The sequence below is a fragment of the Ochotona princeps genome, chromosome 5, assembly GCF_030435755.1.
Source record: "Ochotona princeps isolate mOchPri1 chromosome 5, mOchPri1.hap1, whole genome shotgun sequence".
NCBI lineage: Eukaryota > Metazoa > Chordata > Mammalia > Lagomorpha > Ochotonidae > Ochotona > Ochotona princeps.
In genome coordinates this window covers 87,904,211-87,925,929 of record NC_080836.1, presented here as the reverse complement: position 1 = coordinate 87,925,929, position 21,719 = coordinate 87,904,211, and the positions used below count along the sequence as shown (strand labels likewise).

At 43.2% G+C, this 21,719-nt stretch overlaps 1 protein-coding gene and 1 non-coding gene across 2 annotated transcripts in view; one reads left to right on the top strand and one right to left on the bottom strand.

The window, feature by feature from the left end:
• The window catches only part of BARD1 (BRCA1 associated RING domain 1), a 74,572-nt gene that overhangs the window by 5,718 nt on the left and 47,135 nt on the right, over positions 1-21,719 (top strand). The window contains exons 2-3 of the mRNA XM_058664973.1: positions 7,442-7,498; positions 13,951-14,096. Coding sequence (XP_058520956.1) covers positions 7,442-7,498; positions 13,951-14,096 — 203 coding nt within the window. The remainder of the gene's footprint in view (positions 1-7,441; positions 7,499-13,950; positions 14,097-21,719) is intronic.
• Positions 20,544-20,727, bottom strand: LOC118757882 (U2 spliceosomal RNA). Its single transcript, XR_004995401.2, has one exon. It is a non-coding gene; the product is annotated as a U2 spliceosomal RNA (small nuclear RNA).

The window sequence follows — 21,719 nt, the reverse complement described above, 5'->3', positions numbered from 1 at the left end:
TATCTGTCTCGTTTAGTAAATTCTTTTATAATTCATAAGCAAATTTCTGTTTTAGAATGCTCACCCCATTCATTCCACATTTATGACTTGATTCTTATTTTTTCCCCATTTGATTTACTTGAATCCAGCATATAAAATACCTATATAACAAGGTAGTTCCATATCAGATCTGGAAGGCTTTATTCTTACAATTAACATAACAAATTCATTTGCTTGGAAAGGTTATGCATTTTGATGTTAATCTGCATCTGCAAAATCCTTGAGGATTCTGTAGAATGGAAGCACTCTGGGGTAGAGATCTGACCTAATATTCAACAGCAGTCAGTAGCTCAGGAGTGTGTAGCAGAGCTGTCCAGTTAAGGAACACATCTACCTTAGTATCTGTGATCTTAACCAAAATTACTTTCCTGTTATTCTTTGCAAAAAAAAGTTTAAATCAAGATTATCTTTTTTAAAAAAATGTTTGTCCTCTGTAATTAGTTCTTTCCAAGTTAAGACACAGAAGTTTGACTGCAGGTGAGGAGAATGTGGACTGGGTGAATTTTCAAGGTGTGGAAATGCTGTTAACATGCACACATTTTTCATTTGTCTAGATATTTTCTAATATAAGTGTTTCAAATAAAAACTAGAGAACTGAGAAAATGGAATTGTTAGTACACATGCATTTTTGTATGTAGTTTTTCACTTGGTTCCCTCACTAAGGATTTATTGCAGTCCTGCTGTTCACATCGCTAAGGATTTATTGCAATCCCGCTGTTCACGTAGCACCATACTAAGCAGGTAATGACAGGCAGCTTAGGAAAAATAGAAGTCAGGTTCTTTTGTCTATAACACTGTGGGAACTAGAGTCAAGAAAAGGGGCCTGTGTGTGTTTCAGTGAGTTAAGCTGTTGTACTAGTATTCTGTGTTGGACTGCTGGTTCAAGTTCTGTTACTCCACTTCCAGTTAAGGTTCCTGCTAATGTGCATAGGAAAGCAGTGGGTAATGGCCCAAGAGCCTGGACCCTTGCCACACATGTGGGAGACCTGAATGTGTTCCTAGATCCTGGCTTTGAACTGACCCAGCTCTGGCCTTTGTGGCACTTTCGGGAGTGAATTAGTGGATGAGAGATTTCTTCTGTCTATATCCCAATATTGCTCTGCTTTTCAAATAAATATTTTAAAAAGAAAGAAAAATAAATGAATCGGTAATACAGTTTTCAGCACTGAGTTACAGAGCACCAATTGTCTTTTTTCTTTTTAAAGATTTATTTCTTTTATTACAAAGTCAGATATACAGAGAGGAGGAGAGACAGAGAGGAGGAGAGACAGAGAGGAAGATCTTCTGTCCAATGATTCACTCCCCAACTGAGCTGCAACAGCCGGTGCGAGCCAATCCGAAGCCGGGAACCAGGAACCTCTTCTGGGTCTCCCATGCGGGTGCAGGGTCCCAAAGCCTTGGGCCGTCCTCAACTGCTTTCCCAGGCCACAAGCAGGGAGCTGGACGGGAAGTGGAGCTGCTGGGATTAGAACCGGCGCCCATATGGGATCCCAGGGCGTTCAAGGCGAGTACTTTAGCCGCTAGGCCATGCTGCCGGACCCTAATTGTCTCCTTTTTTGAGCTTTATATTAATTTGTGTATCTTAAGTCATATATTAATTTGGCTTCTGTAATCACCACTAGTCTGTAAGCCCCTGAAGAAATGAGAGGAATATCACCAGGTTTGTGTTCTTTATACGTTTGGTGTATAAAGCATGGATTTTACATACATGCTTTTAGGGGTGCTTTTGGAGGTATGTGTCATTTTTACTTTGTCGTTTTTAACAACTTTTGTGTACTGTGTTGGGCTTGGATAGCTCTTGGGGAAAGAAGTTGTATTCCAGGTTCAGGAGAATAGTCCGAGTGAAGTTGTGGAGTTGGAAGTGGCTATTTGAGAACTGTTACAGACATGAGCCCAGTCAGACTACAGCCCGTCATCAGTTGCAGTGAGAGAAAAGTCACACAGCTGGAGACTTACGAGACTGGGAAGACCTTCTTAGTATTACTTCTTTGAAAACTGAAAATGATAGGGCCCGGCGGCGTGGCCTAGTGGCTAAAGTCCTCGCCTTGAAAGCCCCGGGATCCCATATGGGCGCCGGTTCTAATCCCGGCAGCTCCACTTCCCATCCAGCTCCCTGCTTGTGGCCTGGGAAAGCAGTTGAGGACGGCCCAATGCCTTGGGACACTGCACCCGCGTGGGAGACCCGGAAGAGGTTCCAGGTTCCCGGCTTCGGATCGGCGCGCATCGGCCCGTTGCGGCTCACTTGGGGAGTGGATCATCGGACGGAAGATCTTCCTCTCTGTCTCTCCTCCTCTCTGTATATCTGGCTGTAATAAAATGAATAAATCTTTAAAAAAAAAAATTGAAAATGATAAATGTATGTGGAAAAAATAACACTGATACAGTTAGTTGTTAGTTTCTTCTCTGTTCACATGGGCAGTTTGGATTTCTGATGAGAGAACATTCCTTTTCAGGTCATTCTGTCAGGACTTAATAACCATTTCCTTCTGGAAAATTTTTTCTTGTGTCTAGTCTTTTATTAGGACAAGCAGTGCTGAATGAATATCCTTGTTGTGCGTCTTAATGCCATAAATTTTATTTAAAAAATTTTTTATTTCAAAGGCAGAAGGAGATCCTTTATCTGCTGATTAATTCCCCAGATGCCCATACTGGCCAGGATTAGGCCAGGATGACGTCAGTTGCCCAGAACTGCCTCTTGATATAGCAGGCAGGTTGCTGCCTCCCAGGTCTGCTTTAAGAGGAAACTAAAGCAGAAACGGAGCTGGGCCTTAAACATACTCATTCCAGATGGGATGCTGGCATCCCAAATGGTGTCTTAACCTTTATGCCCAAGCACTCGTGGCATTTAAAACATTTGAAGTTCACATTGCACATGGTTGGTAAAGCCAATGGGAAGAGTGTATAAGAAATCATTCTTGGCCTCATCCCTTATCACCACGAGGTTCTATACACTAGACAACTTTTTTCACCTGTTTTAGTTTTTCAAGCATTTACATCTGTGTTGATTAATATGTTTACATTACTATTTCTCAATATTTTTTTCCTACTTTAGTCATTATTTTCTTATTCCTCTTGAAGGTGAATTTTGTTATTACCTATTCTTTGTGAACTTTGCATTGTATGAGATGATCAGGTATAGAATTTGAATACAAGGTAAGTTTCAATTGTTCTTTGGCAGACCTTGTTCTACTGATGCGTGGCTTTACTTTTCTTCGAAGTCAAATGCCATTCTCAGTGCGTTTAAATACATGTGTGGGGTGTGTGTGGCACTTTGAATTTAATTATCTTGTTTGGTTACTTTGCTGTTTTGAAGTTTCATTTTTGCAATTCTTGACTGTATCTGAAATAAATTTCATGCAATGGAATAGTTTAGTAAAAGTTAGGTTCATTTAGAGTTTTGACAGGATCTTTCAGTTGCAGCAAGAATTCTTTTATTCTGTAACTTGTTGCCAAAGCTCTAGTCATTCTCAGGGTTGGCCTTGGCGCGGATCAGTGCTTTCCTCTGTGTGATGTGTCTAGGCTTTTTGCTACTCTTCCATTCTCTTGAAATCAGCAATACCTTCTACTGTAACTCATATTTGGCTTCTTGCTCTCCCCCCAGAATACACAGGAGCACAGATGTATTCTTCTTATTCAGATTTCCTATATCCTTCTTTATTTATTAATAACCAAAATTTATTCTAGCTCACTAATTAGAATAATGAATACAACTGATAGATTATTTGTCGATGTTAAATTATTGCTAATTACGTGATAGCATCTTACTGCTATGTTGAGGAGTACAAACTGTAGGTTCAAAGTCAGATAACAAGGGAAATTTGAAGTTAAGAAACAGAATTCAGGCATTTGGTTTGTTTTTAAAGTTTATTTGAAAGACAGAGTGATAGAGAAGGGGCGAAATATAGAGGAAAAAAATCTGCCCACTAGTTCACTCATCACATGATCCAATGGCTTGACCAAAACCAGGAACCCACACACTTGCGCCATCTTCCACTGCTTTCCCAGAGGTATTAGCAGGATACTGGATCAGAAGTGGAACAGCTAGGACCTGAACCTGTGCTCCAATCTGGGATGCCAGCGCTCATTTTAGCACAGTGCTGCTTTCTGCCCTTTAAGGCTTATTATTATTATTATTTTGAAAGAGAGCTATCTAGAATTAATGTGTTTAATCTGTTATTACCAGAGAAAGCCGAAAGACCATAGAATATTCCTGCATTGAGAGGTAGGAAAAGAAGCAGCTAAATAAATGCTGAACTAGGCAGATAAATGTGCGGTAAGAATATTAAAACTCTGCAGACAGCAAAGTTTCTGGAAAAAAAAAAGTGAGGTTGAGCTTATTTGACTCTGGAACTTGTGCCTGTCAGGGCATACGGTGGTCCAGCTGAAATGACTCACACCCAGTCCCAGCACTTGCCAGTTGGTACCATGGCCTCACTTGGCTCTCCCACATGCATTTTGTCTCATGCACACTAGCAGATGCAGCAGCTGAGCTGAACCTGGGCCACCCCCAGTCCCAGCTTTCAGGCTCACCAGTGGAAGCAGCAACCCAGTAAGGGAGTCCTCAAAGGTACCGTACAAGGCCTGCTCCCCAGCTCCAGACATTGCATCTGTGAGCAGGTGCTGCGACCCAGTTTGAGATGGCCTTCCCCAGTCTTGGCATTTACCAGCAGATGCTACAGCATACCTTAGCCTGACCTGCCCCCATTGCTAGCTCTCACCAGTGGGTACTACAGCCTAACCGAACTTGGCCCACTCCAGCCCTCATATGAACTGGCAGCTGTTGTGGTCCAACCCAGTGTGACTTGCACCCTGTCCTGGCCCCCAGGACTGACCCTGCCTGATCCACATCCAGACCCAGCTCAGACATATGCCAGTGGGTGCTGCATCCCAGCCTGATCTAACCTCCCAGCACTGGCTCTCATACTCACCAGCAGGAACAGTGCCTAGCAGGGGAATTCCCCAAGTTCCCCTTGCAGGCTCGCTCCCAATGCCAGATCCCCAGTGTACTATCAGGTGCTGGTGCCCAGGCTGACACGGATGGCCCCAATCCTGGCACTCGCTACTGGATATTGTGACCCAGCCTGCCTGGCTTGCATCTATTCTGGCTCTCACCAATGAGTACTACAGCTTAGCCTAGCCTGGCCCCCCTCTGGTGTTGGGCCACCCAGTGGGTAACACAGCCTAGTGTGGCCTGTCTTACACCTGTTCTGGCTCTCATAATCACCACTGAGTGCTGGAGTCCAGTCCAGTTTGGCCTGGTCTCAGACTCAGGCAATATGCATGCTGATGAGTGCGGCAGCCCTGCCCAGCCTGGTCCGACCACAGCCCCAGCTCTTGCACTCACCAGTGGGAGCTGCAACACCCCAGGGAAATACCCAGAGTTCCCTTACCAGGCCTGCTCCCAACCCCAGGTCTTGCATGTGCTGTCAGGTACTTCACCTCAGCCTGACATGGCTCACCCACAGTCTCAGCTCTAGATGGTGGGAATTACACTCTAGCCCAGTCAGATGCCTTCCACACCCTGTCCTGGCTCTCGTGCATTCCAGTGGGTGCTAAGGCCTGTCCCAGACCTGGCCCACACAAATGCTGACAAGTGCTACAGACTTTCCTGGCCTGGCTCACTCCCATCTCCAACTCTAGTCTTTCCCACATTAGCCTCAGTAGTCTTGTAGCTGAAACTGGGCTAGCAGGGAATGCTATTTAGCTCAGCTCAGGTCTCCCATGTAAAGGCAGGTGCCTTGGCCTGACCCAGACGTGCCCTCTAGATTCCACACTCTGAACCACCCTTTCTCATCTTTCTTGCCTAACTTCCTTGCCTTCTTGACAGCAAGTAGCAGTGGCCCAGTTTGTGGAAGAACTCAAAAGGCATCCCTTCACTGTCAAAGATGCCCTCGGCTGCTGTCACTCAATGCGTCCCTTGATCCCTTCTGCAGGCAATCTACAGTCCCCAAATCCGGAGGCTGGGGAGGCATGTCCCAGCCTGGAGTTCCCACCTTCCTCTCTTGTGTTACAAAACAAACAAACAAAACAGCAGCACCTGCACTGCTATACCAGTATAATGAACACAGATTTGGTATTAACCAGACCCAGAATGTCTGCCAGCTATTGGCTGCTTTTCTCCCAGTGGTCTAACACTTGCCTTGGTACAAGGCGACTTAGGCATGTCCTGCAGCTAGAGTGTTTAGTGCAGTTTCAGCATTCTTTCTGTAAGTTCAGTTTCACATTGATGTTCATATCTATTAAAATGTGTTGTGTGATATGTTGAATCTTATATAAAAACGCAAGAGAATTTTTTTCCCCTGATATGGTATAAATACATAGAGGTTATAGGGTTAGTGTGGTAATAAAACACTTTATTTCTCTGGTTTGTTCTTGGCATGTTATGTCTGCTCTGTTTGGTTTGACTAGTAAGTGCCTATACCTTCTTAAGACTGTCAAATGTAGAAGGTATTTTGATTGGGAATATTTTGTTTCTTTTAACAGTGAATCTCATTCAATCTGAAGACTGCTAACATGTTATTGGTTAGTTTCATTGATAAAATTATAGGAAAGCTACTTTTTAAAGAAAGGTGGTTTAATTTGGTTAACTGGTTTGGAGGTTTACAGGCCAGCTTCATTGGTTAATTCTCTGGTGTATAGCATCCTTGCTGCCAGAGTCCCAAGGTGGCCAGAGGCAGGTAGGGTATGTCTGGCTATCTTCCTATAAAGCCACCAAAATGTGACCATGGGCCTTCACCCTAATGACCTACCCAGTCTAATCACTTTGAATGGATCCTACCTATAAAAACTATTGTTTTCCATTGTTTTAGTACTAACAATATGAGACTTTGGTGACCAAAGTAGGCCAAATTATATTCAGACTGTGTCATCTGGTTTACTTGTGGCAGTCCTGGTTTACACCTGCTATTCTAGTGTACCATGTACCGTCCAGTTATCGCCACCCTCCCCAACCTTACTCCGAAGTTTTCTCATTTGAACATGACATTCTGAGGTCATTCTCCCTGTTGGTTACATTTTGAGATGTATGATCTATGCTTCAAACCATTTTAACATGCACTTTAGTAGTTGAAAGAAGCCCGTAGTTGGTTTTACTGCTAACAGATTTAGAGGTACTTGAACAAAGTTGTTGCTTTCTCTGACTTAGCAGCAAATACATCATAAAAAGTGATAAATGTGGGTGAAATTTGATAGTTGTTCTTTGAATTCAGCAGGTGTTAATACCAGAGAATGTGCTAAAGCATAATAGCGTAATAGCCTTTCAAATGAATGCATCCTTAAAATTTTTGCTTTGAAAAAGAGCAATATGTATGGTAGTATTGGTCTTGGATTTATGAAATGGTAAAGCATAAAATGTCTCTCTGAAAACGACCTAAATCTTGACTGTTTCCCTTTCTTCAAACAGCGTTAATATTCTGAGGGAGCCTGTTTGCCTAGGAAGTTGTGAACACATCTTTTGTAGGTGAGTAATTATGCCTGATGCATGTAGTGTAACTTTTGTTTTTTAACTAGATAGCAATTGTGTCATAATATTAAGAGCAATAATACTTAGTATTATGTAACTTTCAGAGCCTGTAATGTATCGTTCATATTTGATCCTTATATCTGTCTTAATTTACAAATAAGAAAATCAAAGCTCAAAGAGAATTACTTGTCCAGCTTAATAAGTACTTTTGCTAATTTTGAAGGCCAATTTATATAATTTATATAGTTCAAATATAATTTATATAATTCAAACTCTCTTTTTTTTCCATATCTCTTTTTTTAGGTTTTGCTTAACTGTTTGAAAGGTACAGCAAAAGAGGGGGCCGGGTCTCGTTCACTCTTCAAAAGCTCGTAATAGCCAGGGCTGACTTAGCCAGGAACTCCATCTGGGTCTTCTGTGGGTGGTGGAGGCCCGAGTGCTTGGGCCATCTCTGCTGCTTCCTAGGTTCTGCCTTAGCAGAAGTTGTGTCAGAAGTGGAGGAAAGGCTGCATCCTATATACACTGATATCTTAAGTTATAGCTGACCTGCTTCCTCAGCTGTGTTTTGAGTCTAGACTTTGAGCATTATGTAATTTATCTTTTGACAGTTATTGAATTAGTTTTCTAAAGCTGGTATTAGAAGGCAATGAAACCTGGATGGTTGAACCACAGATTTATTATGATAGAGCTCTGGAGGCTGGAAGTCCAAGATGAAGATGTTGGTAGCGTTGGCTCCTTCCGAGGGCCGTGAGAGATCTGTGCTTCTCCCTGGCTGCTAGGAGCTTCCTGGGAACTTCGTCTCTCTGCCTTCACATTCCCATGGTGGTCTTCCTTGGGTTGGTGTGTGTGTGTGTGTCTGAGTTTGATTTTTCACTTCTTATAAGAATTCCAGTTGTGCTAGTTTAGGGCTCACCCTAATGATCTGTGTTGGAAAGGCATAGTGACAGAGAGAAATCTTACATCCTGCTGGTTTATTGCTCAAATGCCAGTGGTAGCCAGGTCTGATCCCGGTAGAAGCCAGGAGCCAGGAGCGCCATCCTGATCTCGCAACTGGGTGCCAAGGGCCCACATACTTGGGTCATCATCTATTCTCCACAAGAAGCGTTAGCAAGAAGTTAGATTTGAAGTGGGGTAGCTGGGATTTGAACTGGTTCTCCGATACTATATGGCTTTGCTGCAAGCAACTGCCAAACTGACCGTTCCACAATACTAGCTCCTCCTAATGACGTCAATGTAACTTGATCGTCTACAAAGACACTTTTTGGTTCTTTTTAAAAATTTGCTTATTTATTTGGAAGTAAAAGTTACACAGTGAGAAATAAAGAGATTTTTCCATCTATTGATTCACTCCCAAAGTATCCACAATAGCCAGAACTGGGCGAGCCAAAGCCAAGAGCCAGGAGTGTCTTCTGAGTCTTCCATGTGGATGCAAGAGCCCAGGCACTTGCATTGTTTTGCCAGACACATTAGCAGAAAGATGGATCAGAAATGCAGCAGCTGTGCTTACGCCAGTGCCTATATCAGATGCCTGGGTATAGACAGTGATTCTTCCTCACGGCACTGGAGTGTCTGCCCCTTGGACACTAGTTTTTAAATTAAGTTGTTTAGTACTGCATGGTGGGGTTACGCTTTGTGTTCAAGAGGTCAGTGGTAAAGTTTCTAGAGCAGAATGCCAAGTGACAGCTAGGTTCTTATCTGCTTAGGAATTTATTTTGTTGCCTTGTTATTCTCATTGAAGTCTGTGAAGGTAGTCTGACATGCGTGTCAGTAGTTGGATAAGGAATATTCTAATATTCCTTTTAGATAATTATGTATATCTTCATTGATGCTAAATCACAGCATAAAATCATTGATGCTTATCACAGCATAAAATCTGAAAATATTTCAGCAGATTTTTGTATCCTATTACATTAAATTGCAGTGGTAGGGCTGGCACAGTCATAATGCTTGCAGCATTGGCATCCCGTATGGGTGCTGTTTCAAGTCCAAGCTGCTCCACTTCTGATCTGGTTCCCTGCTAATGACCTGGCAAAGCTGCAGAGGATTGCCTCAATAACTGCACCCCTGCAGTCATAGCAGAGACCCTGATGAAGCTCCTGGCTCCCAGATTTGTGTTAACCAAGCTCTGGCGGTTGCTACTCTTTGGGGAGTTAACCACCTAATGGAAAATCTCCTTCTCTCTCTCTCTCTCTCTTGCTCTGTCTTGTTCTCCCTTGGTATTTGTTTTGCAATTTAAATAGATTTCTTCTTCTTCTTTTTTTTAAAGGTTTATTTATTTATTTATTTATTTATTTTAAGATTTTATTGTTATTGGAAAGCCGGATATACAGAGAGGAGGAGAGACAGAGAGGAAGATCCTCCATCCGATGTTTTCACTCCCCAAGTGAGCCGCAACAGGCCGGTACGCGCCAATCCGATGCCGGGACCAGGAACTTCTTCCGGGTCTCCCACGCGGTGCAGTGTCCCAAAGCTTTGGGCCGTCCTCTCCTGCTTTCCCAGGCCACAAGCAGGGAGCTGGATGGGAAGTGGAGCTGCCGGGACCAGAACCGGCGCCCATATGGGATCCCGGGGCTTTCAAGGCGAGGACTTTAGCTGCTAGGTCATGCCGCCGGGCCCAAGATTTATTTATTTTTATTAGAAAGGCAGATATATAGAGAGAGGAGGAGAGACAGAGAGGAAGATCTTCTGTCCGATGATTCACTCCCCAAGTGACTGCAATGGCTGGCGCTGCAACGATCAGGAGCCAGAAGCTCTTCCGGGTCTCCCACATGGGTGCAAGGTCCAAAGGCTTTGGGCTGTCCTCGACTGTTTTCCCAGGCCACAAACAGGGAGCTGGATGGGAAGCGGGGCTGCTGGGATTAGTACCGGCGCCCATATGGGATCCCAGTGCATACAAGGCCAAGGACTTTAGCCGCTAGGCCACAGTGCTGGACCCTTAAATAGATTTCTTACTCAGCATGATATTATAGCATCATATTTTGATCATTTGGGAAATTTAGGTTCACTGAGTAATGAAGATATATTGACAAATATTTCTTTAAAGGTTTAGACTTATGTATATCAAATAATTTTTTAAAATATTTATTTGTATTTTTTAAAAGATATACTCTTTTAATGCAATGGCAGATTTATAGAGAAGAAAAGACATCCATCCACTCACTGATTCACTCCCAGATGGCTGCAACAAATGGAACCTAGTCAGTCTGGAGCCAGAAGCCAGGAGTTCTTCCAGGTCTCCTGCACAGGTTCAGGGTCTCAAGCTTTTAGACCATCCTCTGCAGCTTTCCCAGGCCCTAAGCAAGGAACTGGATGGGAAGTGAAGGAGCGAGGACATGAGCTGGCACCCATATGGGGTTGTAGTTCTTCAGGTGGCAGATTAGCTCCTTAGGCTATTGTTCTGGCGCATAGATTATTATTATTATGATTATTATTATTTTGAAAGTCAAATTCTACAGAAAGACAGAAAGAGGTGTTCCATTTGCTGCTTCACTCCACAGGGGCCACAAGGGCAAAAACTGAGCTGATTTGAAGCCAGAAGCTTCTACTGGGACTGCCACATGGGTACAGAGGCCCAAGGACTTAAGCCATTCTCCACTGCTTTCCCAAGACCACAAGCAAAGGACTGAATCTGAAGTGGAGCAGTGGGGACATGAACTAGTGCCCATATGGGGATGTTGTTGCCGCAGGTGGAAGATGAGCGTGCTATGCCACTGTACCAACTCCTAAAATATTTTTTAAAAAACTTACAAAGCAGACATTAATAGGAAAGACACTGGCATCTCTATTCCAAAAGTTTATAATCTAAAATGCTGGGAAGTCAATCTTTTTGAGCATACTGAAAAAGGTTTAGATTTTGGAGTTTTGGATTTTTCAGATTAGGGATGCTTAACCAGTAAAGACCATGCAGATATTCTAAAATTATGGAGACTCCAAAGTCTGAAATACTTTTGGTCCTTTTTTGTTGGATGAATGATACTCAACTTGAGTGTCGGATAGACTGATTTTACTAGTAGTACAAATCTGTGTAAGGGGCTTAACCGCCTCAATCTGATTTTCGCCTTCTGAAAATAAAATATTGGTGTTTGATAAATAGTACACAAAGATGGATGATTTAAATAGTCCAAATAATCAATGTACCTATTTTTTACATGTTTTAGGATTCCAGGTTAAAGTTCCTAATTTATAAGCAAGCAGATTCACCAAAGTTCTTATGCTAAGGAAATCTGACTTTAACTGATGTTGGTGACAATTTTTGAGCTAGCTGATTGTAGGGATCTTTCCCAGCTCCATTATGGATAACAGATTAATTTTCAGCATTTCTTTTGAACTACTTGTATGTGGTAGCTAAGGCTACCAAAGAGAAGTGCCCTAGGTTTTCTGTGCAGAGGCTCCTCTGCACAGGAGCAGAATGCCTGTGGGAGTTGTGGCTTTTACACGTTTTGCGTCACCTCATCCCACTCGATCCCAGCTGGGAGGGCCAGTGGAATGTATCTGTAGGAATTTTGTTTCTGAAGTTGCAGATGGACTTCCGGGCACATTGTGACCCTTGTATTAGTCCATTTTCTGTTGTCACTAACACAATGCTGCAGACTATGTCAATTGGGAAGGACATTTTATTTTGCCGGCAGCTTTGTGGATACAAGGCTGTGCTTGTGAAGGTTTTCTTGAGAAAGTAGAGGGCTTTTGTCTCTTTTGGTCTGTCTTATAAAGTGACCAAAAACTCAGTCATGAGGTCTCTCCTCTGATGACCTGCTACAGTCCTAATCACAGCCTCCAGTGCCACCTGGGACACTGGCTGGTTTAGGTTTCTGCACCTCCAGCCCCAACCTAAGAAGCCTGGGACACACTGAAGCCCTTTAGAAGGGTGACAGACCTTTTACTGATTTCTTTTACTGATTTTAATCCTTTTACTGATTTCTTTTGGCAGCGTCGTGCATAGGATTTTATCAGACTTGCAAAGGGTTGGTTATCTCAATAGTTAAAGACCTGTTTAATCCCACCTGCGAGATTATAACATTGACATAGCCCATAATAATTGAGACTGTGGATTATACTGAAAGAAGAAAAACTTTTCTCAAAGACTGCACTAAAACCTTTAGACATTAATCTAAAACCTAAACAAAACATACTTTTTTCCCAATCTTCTTGCAGTATTTTAAGATATTTCCATGAAGTCAAGTGTTGTGATATAGGAAAGAAAAGGCTGGTATGCAAGTTCATTGCGCATTAGATGCTAGACCTTTTTTTTTCCTTCTCTCACATATTTCAGAATGTGTCTCCCAGTAGATTTAGCTGTATATAAAAGCTGATGTCAGACTAAAGGTTTTTTCATAGCAAATTATATCAGTAAGTTTAGATTTGGATTATTATTGTTTCTGGGGCCTGTGTGGTGGCTCAACAGGCTAATCCTCTGGCCTTCAAGTGCTGACACCCATATGTGCACCAGTTCATGTTCCCACCTTCCCTGCTTCTAATCCAGATCCTTGCTTACAGTTTAGCAAAGCAGCAGAGGATGACCCAAGTCTTTTGGACCCTGAACCCACATGGGAGACCTGGAAGAAGCTCCTGCCTCCTGCCTTTGGATTGGCTCAGCTCTGGCTGATGCAGTCATTTGGAGAGAGAACCAGTGGATGGAAGAGCTTTCTGTCTAAACTTCTCTGTGAATCTGCCTTTCTAATAAAAATAGATTTAAAATAAGTCATTATTTTAAGAAAATATTTTATTTATTTTTTATTTGAAAGGCAGATTTTTACAAAGAGAGAAGGAGAGAAAGAAAGAGGTCTTCCATCTACTGGTTCCCTCCCCAGATGGCCACATTGGCCAGAATCAAACTGATCCAAAGCCAGGAGCTTCTTCCTGGCTTCTCACATGGATGCAGAGGTCCATCGCCTCGGATCATCCTCAGCTGTTTTCCCAGATCTTCCTGTTTCCCTAGTGGAGCAGATGGGACACAAACCGCCACACATATAAAGTGCCAGCACCTAAAGGTGGAGGATTAGCATACTACACCACCATTCCAGGCCTACATTATTTTTTAATGTAATGGTTTGTTTATCTATTTGAAAGGCAAGAGAAAGAGATCTTCCATCTAGTGGTTCATTCCAGGAGCCAGGAGCTTTTTCTTGTTTCCTGTGTGAGTATAGACTTGGGCCATCCTTTGCTATTTTCCCGGGCAGATAGCAGGGAGCTGGGTCAGAAGTAGCACAGCTGGAACTAGAACCAGCACTGCAAGATAGGCTTTACTCACAATGCCACAGCACTGGCCCCTAGATTTCAACTGTATATATGTGTGTATATGTATGTATCATATTCTGTAAAGCTTGCCAATTTAACAAGTACTTCACAGTGACCACTCTAATAGCTTCTGCTTCATTTTTGTCTGCTAAAACTTTTTTGTTAGAGTCTGTTGAATGTATTGATTTTTTTTTTTCTTTTTAATTCTTTTAAAGTAACTGTGTAAGCGACTGCATTGGAACCCGATGTCCAGTATGCCAAACCCCAGCTTGGATACAAGACATAAAAATAAATAGGCAGTTGGGCAGCATGATCCAGCTTTGTAGTAAACTTCGAAATTTACTACATGACAACAAGCAAGGTGAGAAATACCAAGATTTCTCTTTGTTAAACCATGGTTGAATTTATATTGATCACCTAAAGTAGGTAAAAGATTTAACAGGAATTCTGAATGATATATCTCAGATTTTATGAGTGCCAGATTTTTGGTTTTGTTTGTATTTTAGATTTATATATTCATTTGAAAGGCAGGGTTAGAGAGAGAAAGAAAGACAGATCTTCCATTTGCTGGCTCAATCCCCAGCTAGCTGTAGTGGCTAGAGATAGGCTTATGTGAAGCCAGGAGGCAGGAGATTCTGGGGCTCCTATGTGTGCACATTGGCCCAAGCACATGGGCTGTTTTCTGCTGCTTTTCCAATACATTCCAGGGAGCTGGATTGGAAGTAGAGCACCAGCACCTGCATCAGTGCCTTATGAGACACTGGCTGTGCAGGCGGAAGTTGAGCTTGCTATGTCACAGCACCAACCATATAGTTGTTGGAATTATTTTGAGAAAGTAGAGAAACTACAGAAATAGGTCTAACTTATAATTTTTTTTTTTAGAGTTAAAAATGTATTATTATTTTTTTTTTTGGAAGGGCTAAAGAGAATAGAAAGAGAATGAGAGGCGGAGCGTGTGTATGAGAGAGGAAGATCTGCTATGCATCCATGGTTCACTTCCCAAGTACTTACAGAAGTCAGGCTGGAGCCAGGCCAAAGTTAAGAGCCCCAGATTCAGCCCAAGGTCTGACATGGGTGGCAGGGTCCCACCGTTCTATTGCCTCTCAGGATGCATTAGCAGGAATGCAGGGTGGGAAACCTAGAAGCTGGGACTAGAACTGGCGTCTAATAGAGGATGTGGTCATCCTGAGCAGTGGATCAACCCACTGCGCCACAGTGCTTGCTTCTAACTCCGTTATTTCATGGATGAGGAGCCAAAATGCGGAGCGGTTAGTGATGTTGCCTGCTGTCATTAATCTCAAGGAGAAGTAAAGTCCATTTATTCATTTACTTATTTTGGTCATTAGTCTACATTCTATTTTTGAAGATCTGCTTTTTACAGTTATTATAATTTCACCAGATAATATATGAAATAGTGATTTCGTCTTTCATAATACTTACGTAAATATACTTTTGCAAGATAAAATACAACATTTTTCTGTGGTTCACTTTACGAGACTGAATTAATTAGATGATTGTGTTTTGAAAGTGCAAAAATTAATATTCATTTTCTTTTCTATGGAGATTGGGGGTTAATGTTTTTCAGATTGTCCTTAGACTCTACATATTAAGTATATATCTTTCCATTGTGCTTTCTGCTGAGAACTAATTAGCTGTGCAAAGCAAGTAAAGTGTTTTGAATCTTCATTATTAGGCAATGGAATTATCATTTTATTGACCAAACAGCATCATTTTAGTGTGCATTTATAGAAGAAACACTTTTTAACTAGTGGGCTGCTATTAATCACTGAAAATGCTCATAGAATGTTATTTGATCTCCATTTTTATACCTTTCATTCTTTGAATTCTGATGTTGTATTCTTACCGTCTATCGAAGATGAAGTTGATTGGACAAGGTAAAAGGAGAAGGCCAATACTTCAGGTCTATCATCCAGAATCTGTCTTTTTAAGAATTTAAATCATAGTCTACCTACGAAAAATTTTTACCATCTAGTTCTTTGCATTGTTTCTTATCTTAAATTATACTACCGTGACAAAACTTTACTTGTTTCTGGATGCACTTATACACACATATTTTTAAATGCTTATTATTTTAAAATAATGGTAGAGTCATGAAACGCTTAAGGAGCATGTAAGGAAAACTTTGGTTATCGGTTCATCTGAACTCTGTAATAGGCTGTGCGGACAGTGTTTATTTCAAGTTAAAAATATTGCTGTACAATCTGGCATGTTCCCCATCCCCCATAGGTAACTGTGGCTGGGTAGAGGGTTTTTGAATCGAGGGTACATACTCTTTGGTCTTTCATAGTATTTGAAGTTGGGGTGGAGTGAGTACCTTGGTTTAATTGTATGGTACAAAAGGTATTTCTCTATGAGTGATTTTCAATGGATTTTTTCCCCCAATTTTTCTTATAAATATTAGATGATGTTTTACATAGTCAATCACAGTGGGAAGGATTTAGGGTTAGAGAGAAATGAGTGTGATCATTGTTTTTAAACTTTCTGTTTCTTCTTCCCATTTCTGAGGGGAGGGGGGATAAGAGGATAAGCCAGACCCAGCCTCCCAATCATCCCAGTATCCAAGGATGGGGAAAAGCCACCCGATATCAACTCAGGGTCACAATGTGGTGCGTTGCTCTGAAGGTTCTGCTCAGGTGGATGCGATAATCCTCCAATGTTGTTTATTTCACCAATCTATACATGAAAAATTCTTTCCAGTGTCGGTTGGCTGACATAGTCAACCTTAGAGATTCCATTTGCCCGCTTATTTTCTATCATCATTTGGCTGGGTTAGTTGTTCATATGTTACCATGTCCTCTTTGTGCACCATGGTCAGCCATCCAGAACTCCATCCTTTACACTGAAGACCAGTTCTTACAGGTGGGCTTATGGACCTGAGCCATGCAACCTGTGCCAAGCTGGACCTCCAACCCTGGGGTCCACAGACACTGCATCCCCCCAGCAGGTGTACCCAAGAACCCGGGACAGGTGACCTGAGCCCAGCTGAGCCCTCCACCCCTGGGGCTCACGGACCCAGCACCCACTGTGCAAGTGGGCCCAAAACCCTGGGCCATGCAGCCTGGGACCCATCGGAACCCCTTTCCCCGGGGCTCATGTATGCAGCACCCATTGTGCAGGTAGGCCCAAGGACTTGGGCCAGGCGACCCATTACTCACAGGATCCACCAACCCTGGGGCTCACAGACCTGACTCCCATGACTCAAGTGGGCCCAGTGACCTGGGCCACAAGACCCAGGCCCCTCCAGGCCCCCCACACCTGGGGATCACGGACCTGGCACCCACCTGTAGGCAGGCCCATAGCCCTGGCCCATACAACCTGGGACCCACTGGATGCTCCCATCATGCAGATGAGTCAGACCCCAGATCCTCCACACTCCCCACACCTGGTGCTTATGGACCAGGCACCCACCAGCAGGCAGGCCCCAGTGACCTGGGCCAGGACAAAACCCAGACCCATCTGGATCTCCCACCCCTAAGGCTCATGGACCTGGCTCCCAGCATGCAAGTGGGCCCAGTGACTTGGGCCAAGAGACCCAGGCCACTCTGGACCCCCCCACCCATGGGGTTCACAAATCCTTCACCCACCTCACAGGCAGACTGAAAGTCCTGGGCCATATGACACAGGCCCTGCTGAACCACTCACCCCTGGGGTTCACAGATTGATTGCAGGTTCCATTCAGGTGGGCCCTAAGACTTGGGCCAGAAGACCCAGGCCCCTCCGGAACCCGCAACCCCTGGGGCTCACGGACCTGCACCCACTGCCCCCAGACTGGCATGGTTTATCTCTTGGCATCCACCAGCAGGTGTTTCAAATAGTCTGCCCCCAGTTCCAGCTTGTGCTGGTTGGTGCTGCAGCCTAGCCTTGCCCAGACAGCACCCAGTCCTGGCTCAAGTGTGAACTAGCTGGTGTTGAAGCCTGATGTGGCCCCTCCTGCACAAAATCCTGGTTCTCGGATCTGCCAGTGGATATTGTGAACTGACCCTACCTGGCCCACCCCATGACTTGACCCACATTTGTGCCAGTGAGTACTGTAACCTGGTCAGTTTGTTCTGCTCCTTGCCTTGATTCTTGTGCTTACCTGCAGGGACTGCATGCAACCTGACAAAGAGTTTATCAAACTCCTCTATCCGTTCTCTTCCCAGTGGCATATCTTGCACTCACCAGTGGTTCCTTGGCCCAGGTTGACTTTGTCCACCTGTTGTCCTGGCAGGAACGGTGTACTTGCCTAGTTGGCCCATACTCTGTCCGGTTCTTACTGTTGGGTGTTGCAGCCCATCCACACTTAGTCTCTGTCCATACACAGCTCCCACATGGTTCAGGTGGAGCCGAGACCTAGCCCTTCTTTTTCCACACACACCCTCATGAGTACCAGTGGATGCTGAAGTCTAGCCCAGTCTGGCCCTGCCCAGACCCAGTCCACACCTGTCCCAAGGGAGAATGCAGCCATGTTCAGCCCGGCACAATGCCCCAGTTCTGGCTCACATTCACCAGCAGGAATTCCAGCCCAGCCAGGATGTCTGCATAGCTCCCCAACCAGGCCTCTTCCCACCCACAGTTCTTGCACTTTGCCAATGGATGTTACTGTTTCACATGGGTGAGCCCACATACTTCGTGGCAGATTCTACCTCCAGACCTGGTTCACTCATATGTTTGTCGACTTCATGGCCTAGCCTCACAGTACTTGTTCCCTTTTCTGACACTCGCTGGTGGGTTCCATGTTGTAGCCCTTCAAGTAGAGTGGCCTTGTCTTTGGAATTCCCAAAAGTCATTCCTTATCTGAATGTGAACCCTTCGATCGCTGCTTGTCCCCACCTGTGCCATCTCCCAGACTTCCTGTAACCCCACACCCCCAAGTTCCCAGACTGCGCCACCTGGCGGCCCGAGGGCTTCACCAGCCTGAGTTCCCCCAGCTGCAGCCGCACAGCTGGGAGAGTCAAGCCGCTCATGCCTCAGCCCAGATTTACTTGAGCTCCAACCCACAGTATGGTGCAGTGGGTAGAGCCAGGATGCTGAGCATGCCAAGACCTACTAGAGATCCACCCACAGCACGGTGGCTTTGGAGGGAGAAAATTCTCAAGTCTTAAGCCCAGACTAGCTTAAGATCTGCCCACCACATGGCAGTGATTGGCGAAGCTAGGCTCCCATCAAGCTTGTCTGGCCCGGATTCTCCCAGCTGCAGCCACGTCTTAGCCCAGACTTACTTTTACATTTTTTTAAAGGTGCAATTTTAATTTATTTGAAAGGCAGAGAGAAGAAGAAGAGGCAGAATTTTCCATCCTCTGGTTCACTCTGTAAATGGCCGTAATGGTCAGTGCTGGGCCAAGCTGAAACCAGAAACCCTGGAGGTTCTTCAAGGTCTCCCACATGGGTGCAGGAGCCCAAGCATGTATACCATCTTCCACTGCTTTCCCAGGGCCTTAACTGTTAGCTGGGTTAAGTGGAGCAGCCATGACTTCAACTGGTATCCATATAGGATGCCAGCATTGCAAGTGGTGGCTATGTGTGCTGTGTTACAACACGAAGTCCTAACTTCTACTAGATTGTGAAAGGTGTTTGTTATAATAGTATTGGTGGGCCTGTGTTGAAATTTGGGACACTATTTTGATATTTGTGACTGACATGATACTTTGATTTGACTCTTCATATACTGTAAGTAATGTGTTCATTTGCTAGAGCTACTGTAATGAAGTAGCACAGCTTAAAAAATACAGAAATTTGTCTCACAATTCTGGGCCAAAAGTGTCAGGTCAACAGTGGGCGGGTCAGTTCCTTGAGGCAGAATCTGCTCTGGGCTTGTTTCCTTGGCTCCTAGATGGTAAGATAGCAGTCACACTGCATTCACATCCTACCCCCAATTAACTACATCTACACTCTCCCTGAGGCACTAGGCATAGAACTTGAACCTGTGGATTTGGGAGGCAAGGGGAGGCACACACTTGAATCTGTAGCAATATTAAGACAACAGTGTAATACTGGTAATGGTCAAAAGGAAGGAGCAGAGTAACCTTTGTTCTGGTAAATAAACCAGAATAATACTTCCAGAAGTTTGACAGTGATTAGTGAGTGATGTTCGAATCATAATTTTCATGTTTTGTGCATCTTGGAAAATGAAATGTTTATATATATATATATATATATTTTTTTTTTTTTGGTTCATCCCTTTTTTTTAAATTAATTACATGTTATTGTGTGACACAGTTTCATAGGCTCTGGGATTCCCCAACCCGTCCCGTGCCCTCCCCCCACGGTGGAGTCCTCCACCTTGTTGCAGTATTACAGATCAAATTCAGTCAAGATTCTTTCTTTGCAAACGTATACCAAGCATAGAGTCCAGCATCTTATTGTCCAGATAAGTTGAACAGTTTCTTGGTGAGACCATCTCTGGTCTGAAGGTAGAGCTGGCAGAATATCATCCCAATCAATTAAAAGCCGCAACATAACATCAACAACAATTTACAACATTATGGAATTAATTGACATGGTATTGAGTAACCTATACAGAGCAGAAAAAGCCACATTGAAAAAGCAGAATGAGTAAAAGAGGGAAAGAAGTTCTTGCATCCTCTGGCTCACTCCCCAGATTGTCACCATAGCCAACACTGAATCAGGAGGGAGCTACGTCTGGATGCTCTCCTCGGTGGCAGGCACCTACGTGGGACCACCACCTGCTGCTTGGCACATGAGCAGGGAGCTGCATTGAAAGGCAAGTCCCAATGTTTTAATAGCTAATCGTTAGAAGTGATATTTGGGAAAGGTGAGTTTGAGACAAGTGTCTGGGTGAGACCTGAGGCATTTCTGAGTACTGTCTTCATCAAGTAGAGCTCAGATCTGGAAAGAAAATCATGATACTTTTTTCTTTGGCACTTTTTTAAAAATACATATATATAATGAGTACTAATGACTTTTGTCCTTACCATGCTTTAGCAGTATTACTTTTACACTTGATCTTAGCCAAAAGGCCGAGAAGCGATGCAGTATTACTTTTATTACTTACTTAAAATTAGTTGAAATTTTAATGGTCAGATGATATCAGAATTTCAGAAACTAGATGGTCCTGTTCCCCTGATTATGTAGGTGTGGAAGGCAGGCCTCAGCTTACACAGAATAGTCACATAATACATGCCTACACATCATTTTCCCATTTAGCACAGGCTTTTCATCAGAAGTGCAGATAATAATTCTGCTGGTGAGTTAGAGTGGTTAAAAAGTGACATTGCTAATACTAATTACTATCCTAAAGATTAACTTAATTCAAATAATTCTTTAAAGAAATTCTTAGGTTTTTACCTTAAGTAATATTTTAAAATAATAACTTTGTTTCCTTAATAGTAAATGACAGCAAATCTAGAGGGTAAACATACTGAAAAATGAGCTGTTACTTGTGGTTTCTGTAGAAAGTGGCTTTTTCTGCTCTGTATAGGTTACATTGTCACCAACTTCTTCCAGAGTTCTCCCCAGACAAACCTTCCTTGATGGACATTTGAGATTTTTGGTAGTTTATCTGTTCAGTGTGCTTAATATAGTTGAATGATTAATAAACACTTATAAAATTAAAATGGTCAAAAGTGAACTAGTATAGGAACAAATGATGCTTGGCCCTGCTTATAATATTAGAGGGTGTTTGGATTAAGTGATCCCTAAGGTCTAACTCCAAAATGATTCTGTTAAAACGGTCATGTGTTGAAGTTGATGAATTATGTGGAATGATGGAACATCTCCCACATTTTCTCTTTCAAAACCCTGTGGTTCACAATTTATCTTCCAAATGAACCTTGTTACTTGCTTTTACTATAAAATGCGTAATTAGTGTAATTAAGGTGGAACTTAGTATAATTAGGAAGAACTTGTCAAATTTTGGACATAGTATATAGTGTATTAGAGATAAAGAAGCCTGATTTATAGCAGTACTTTCTACAATGAGCCTTAAATACTTGAGCGGATTTTTTTCTTTTTCAATGTACTT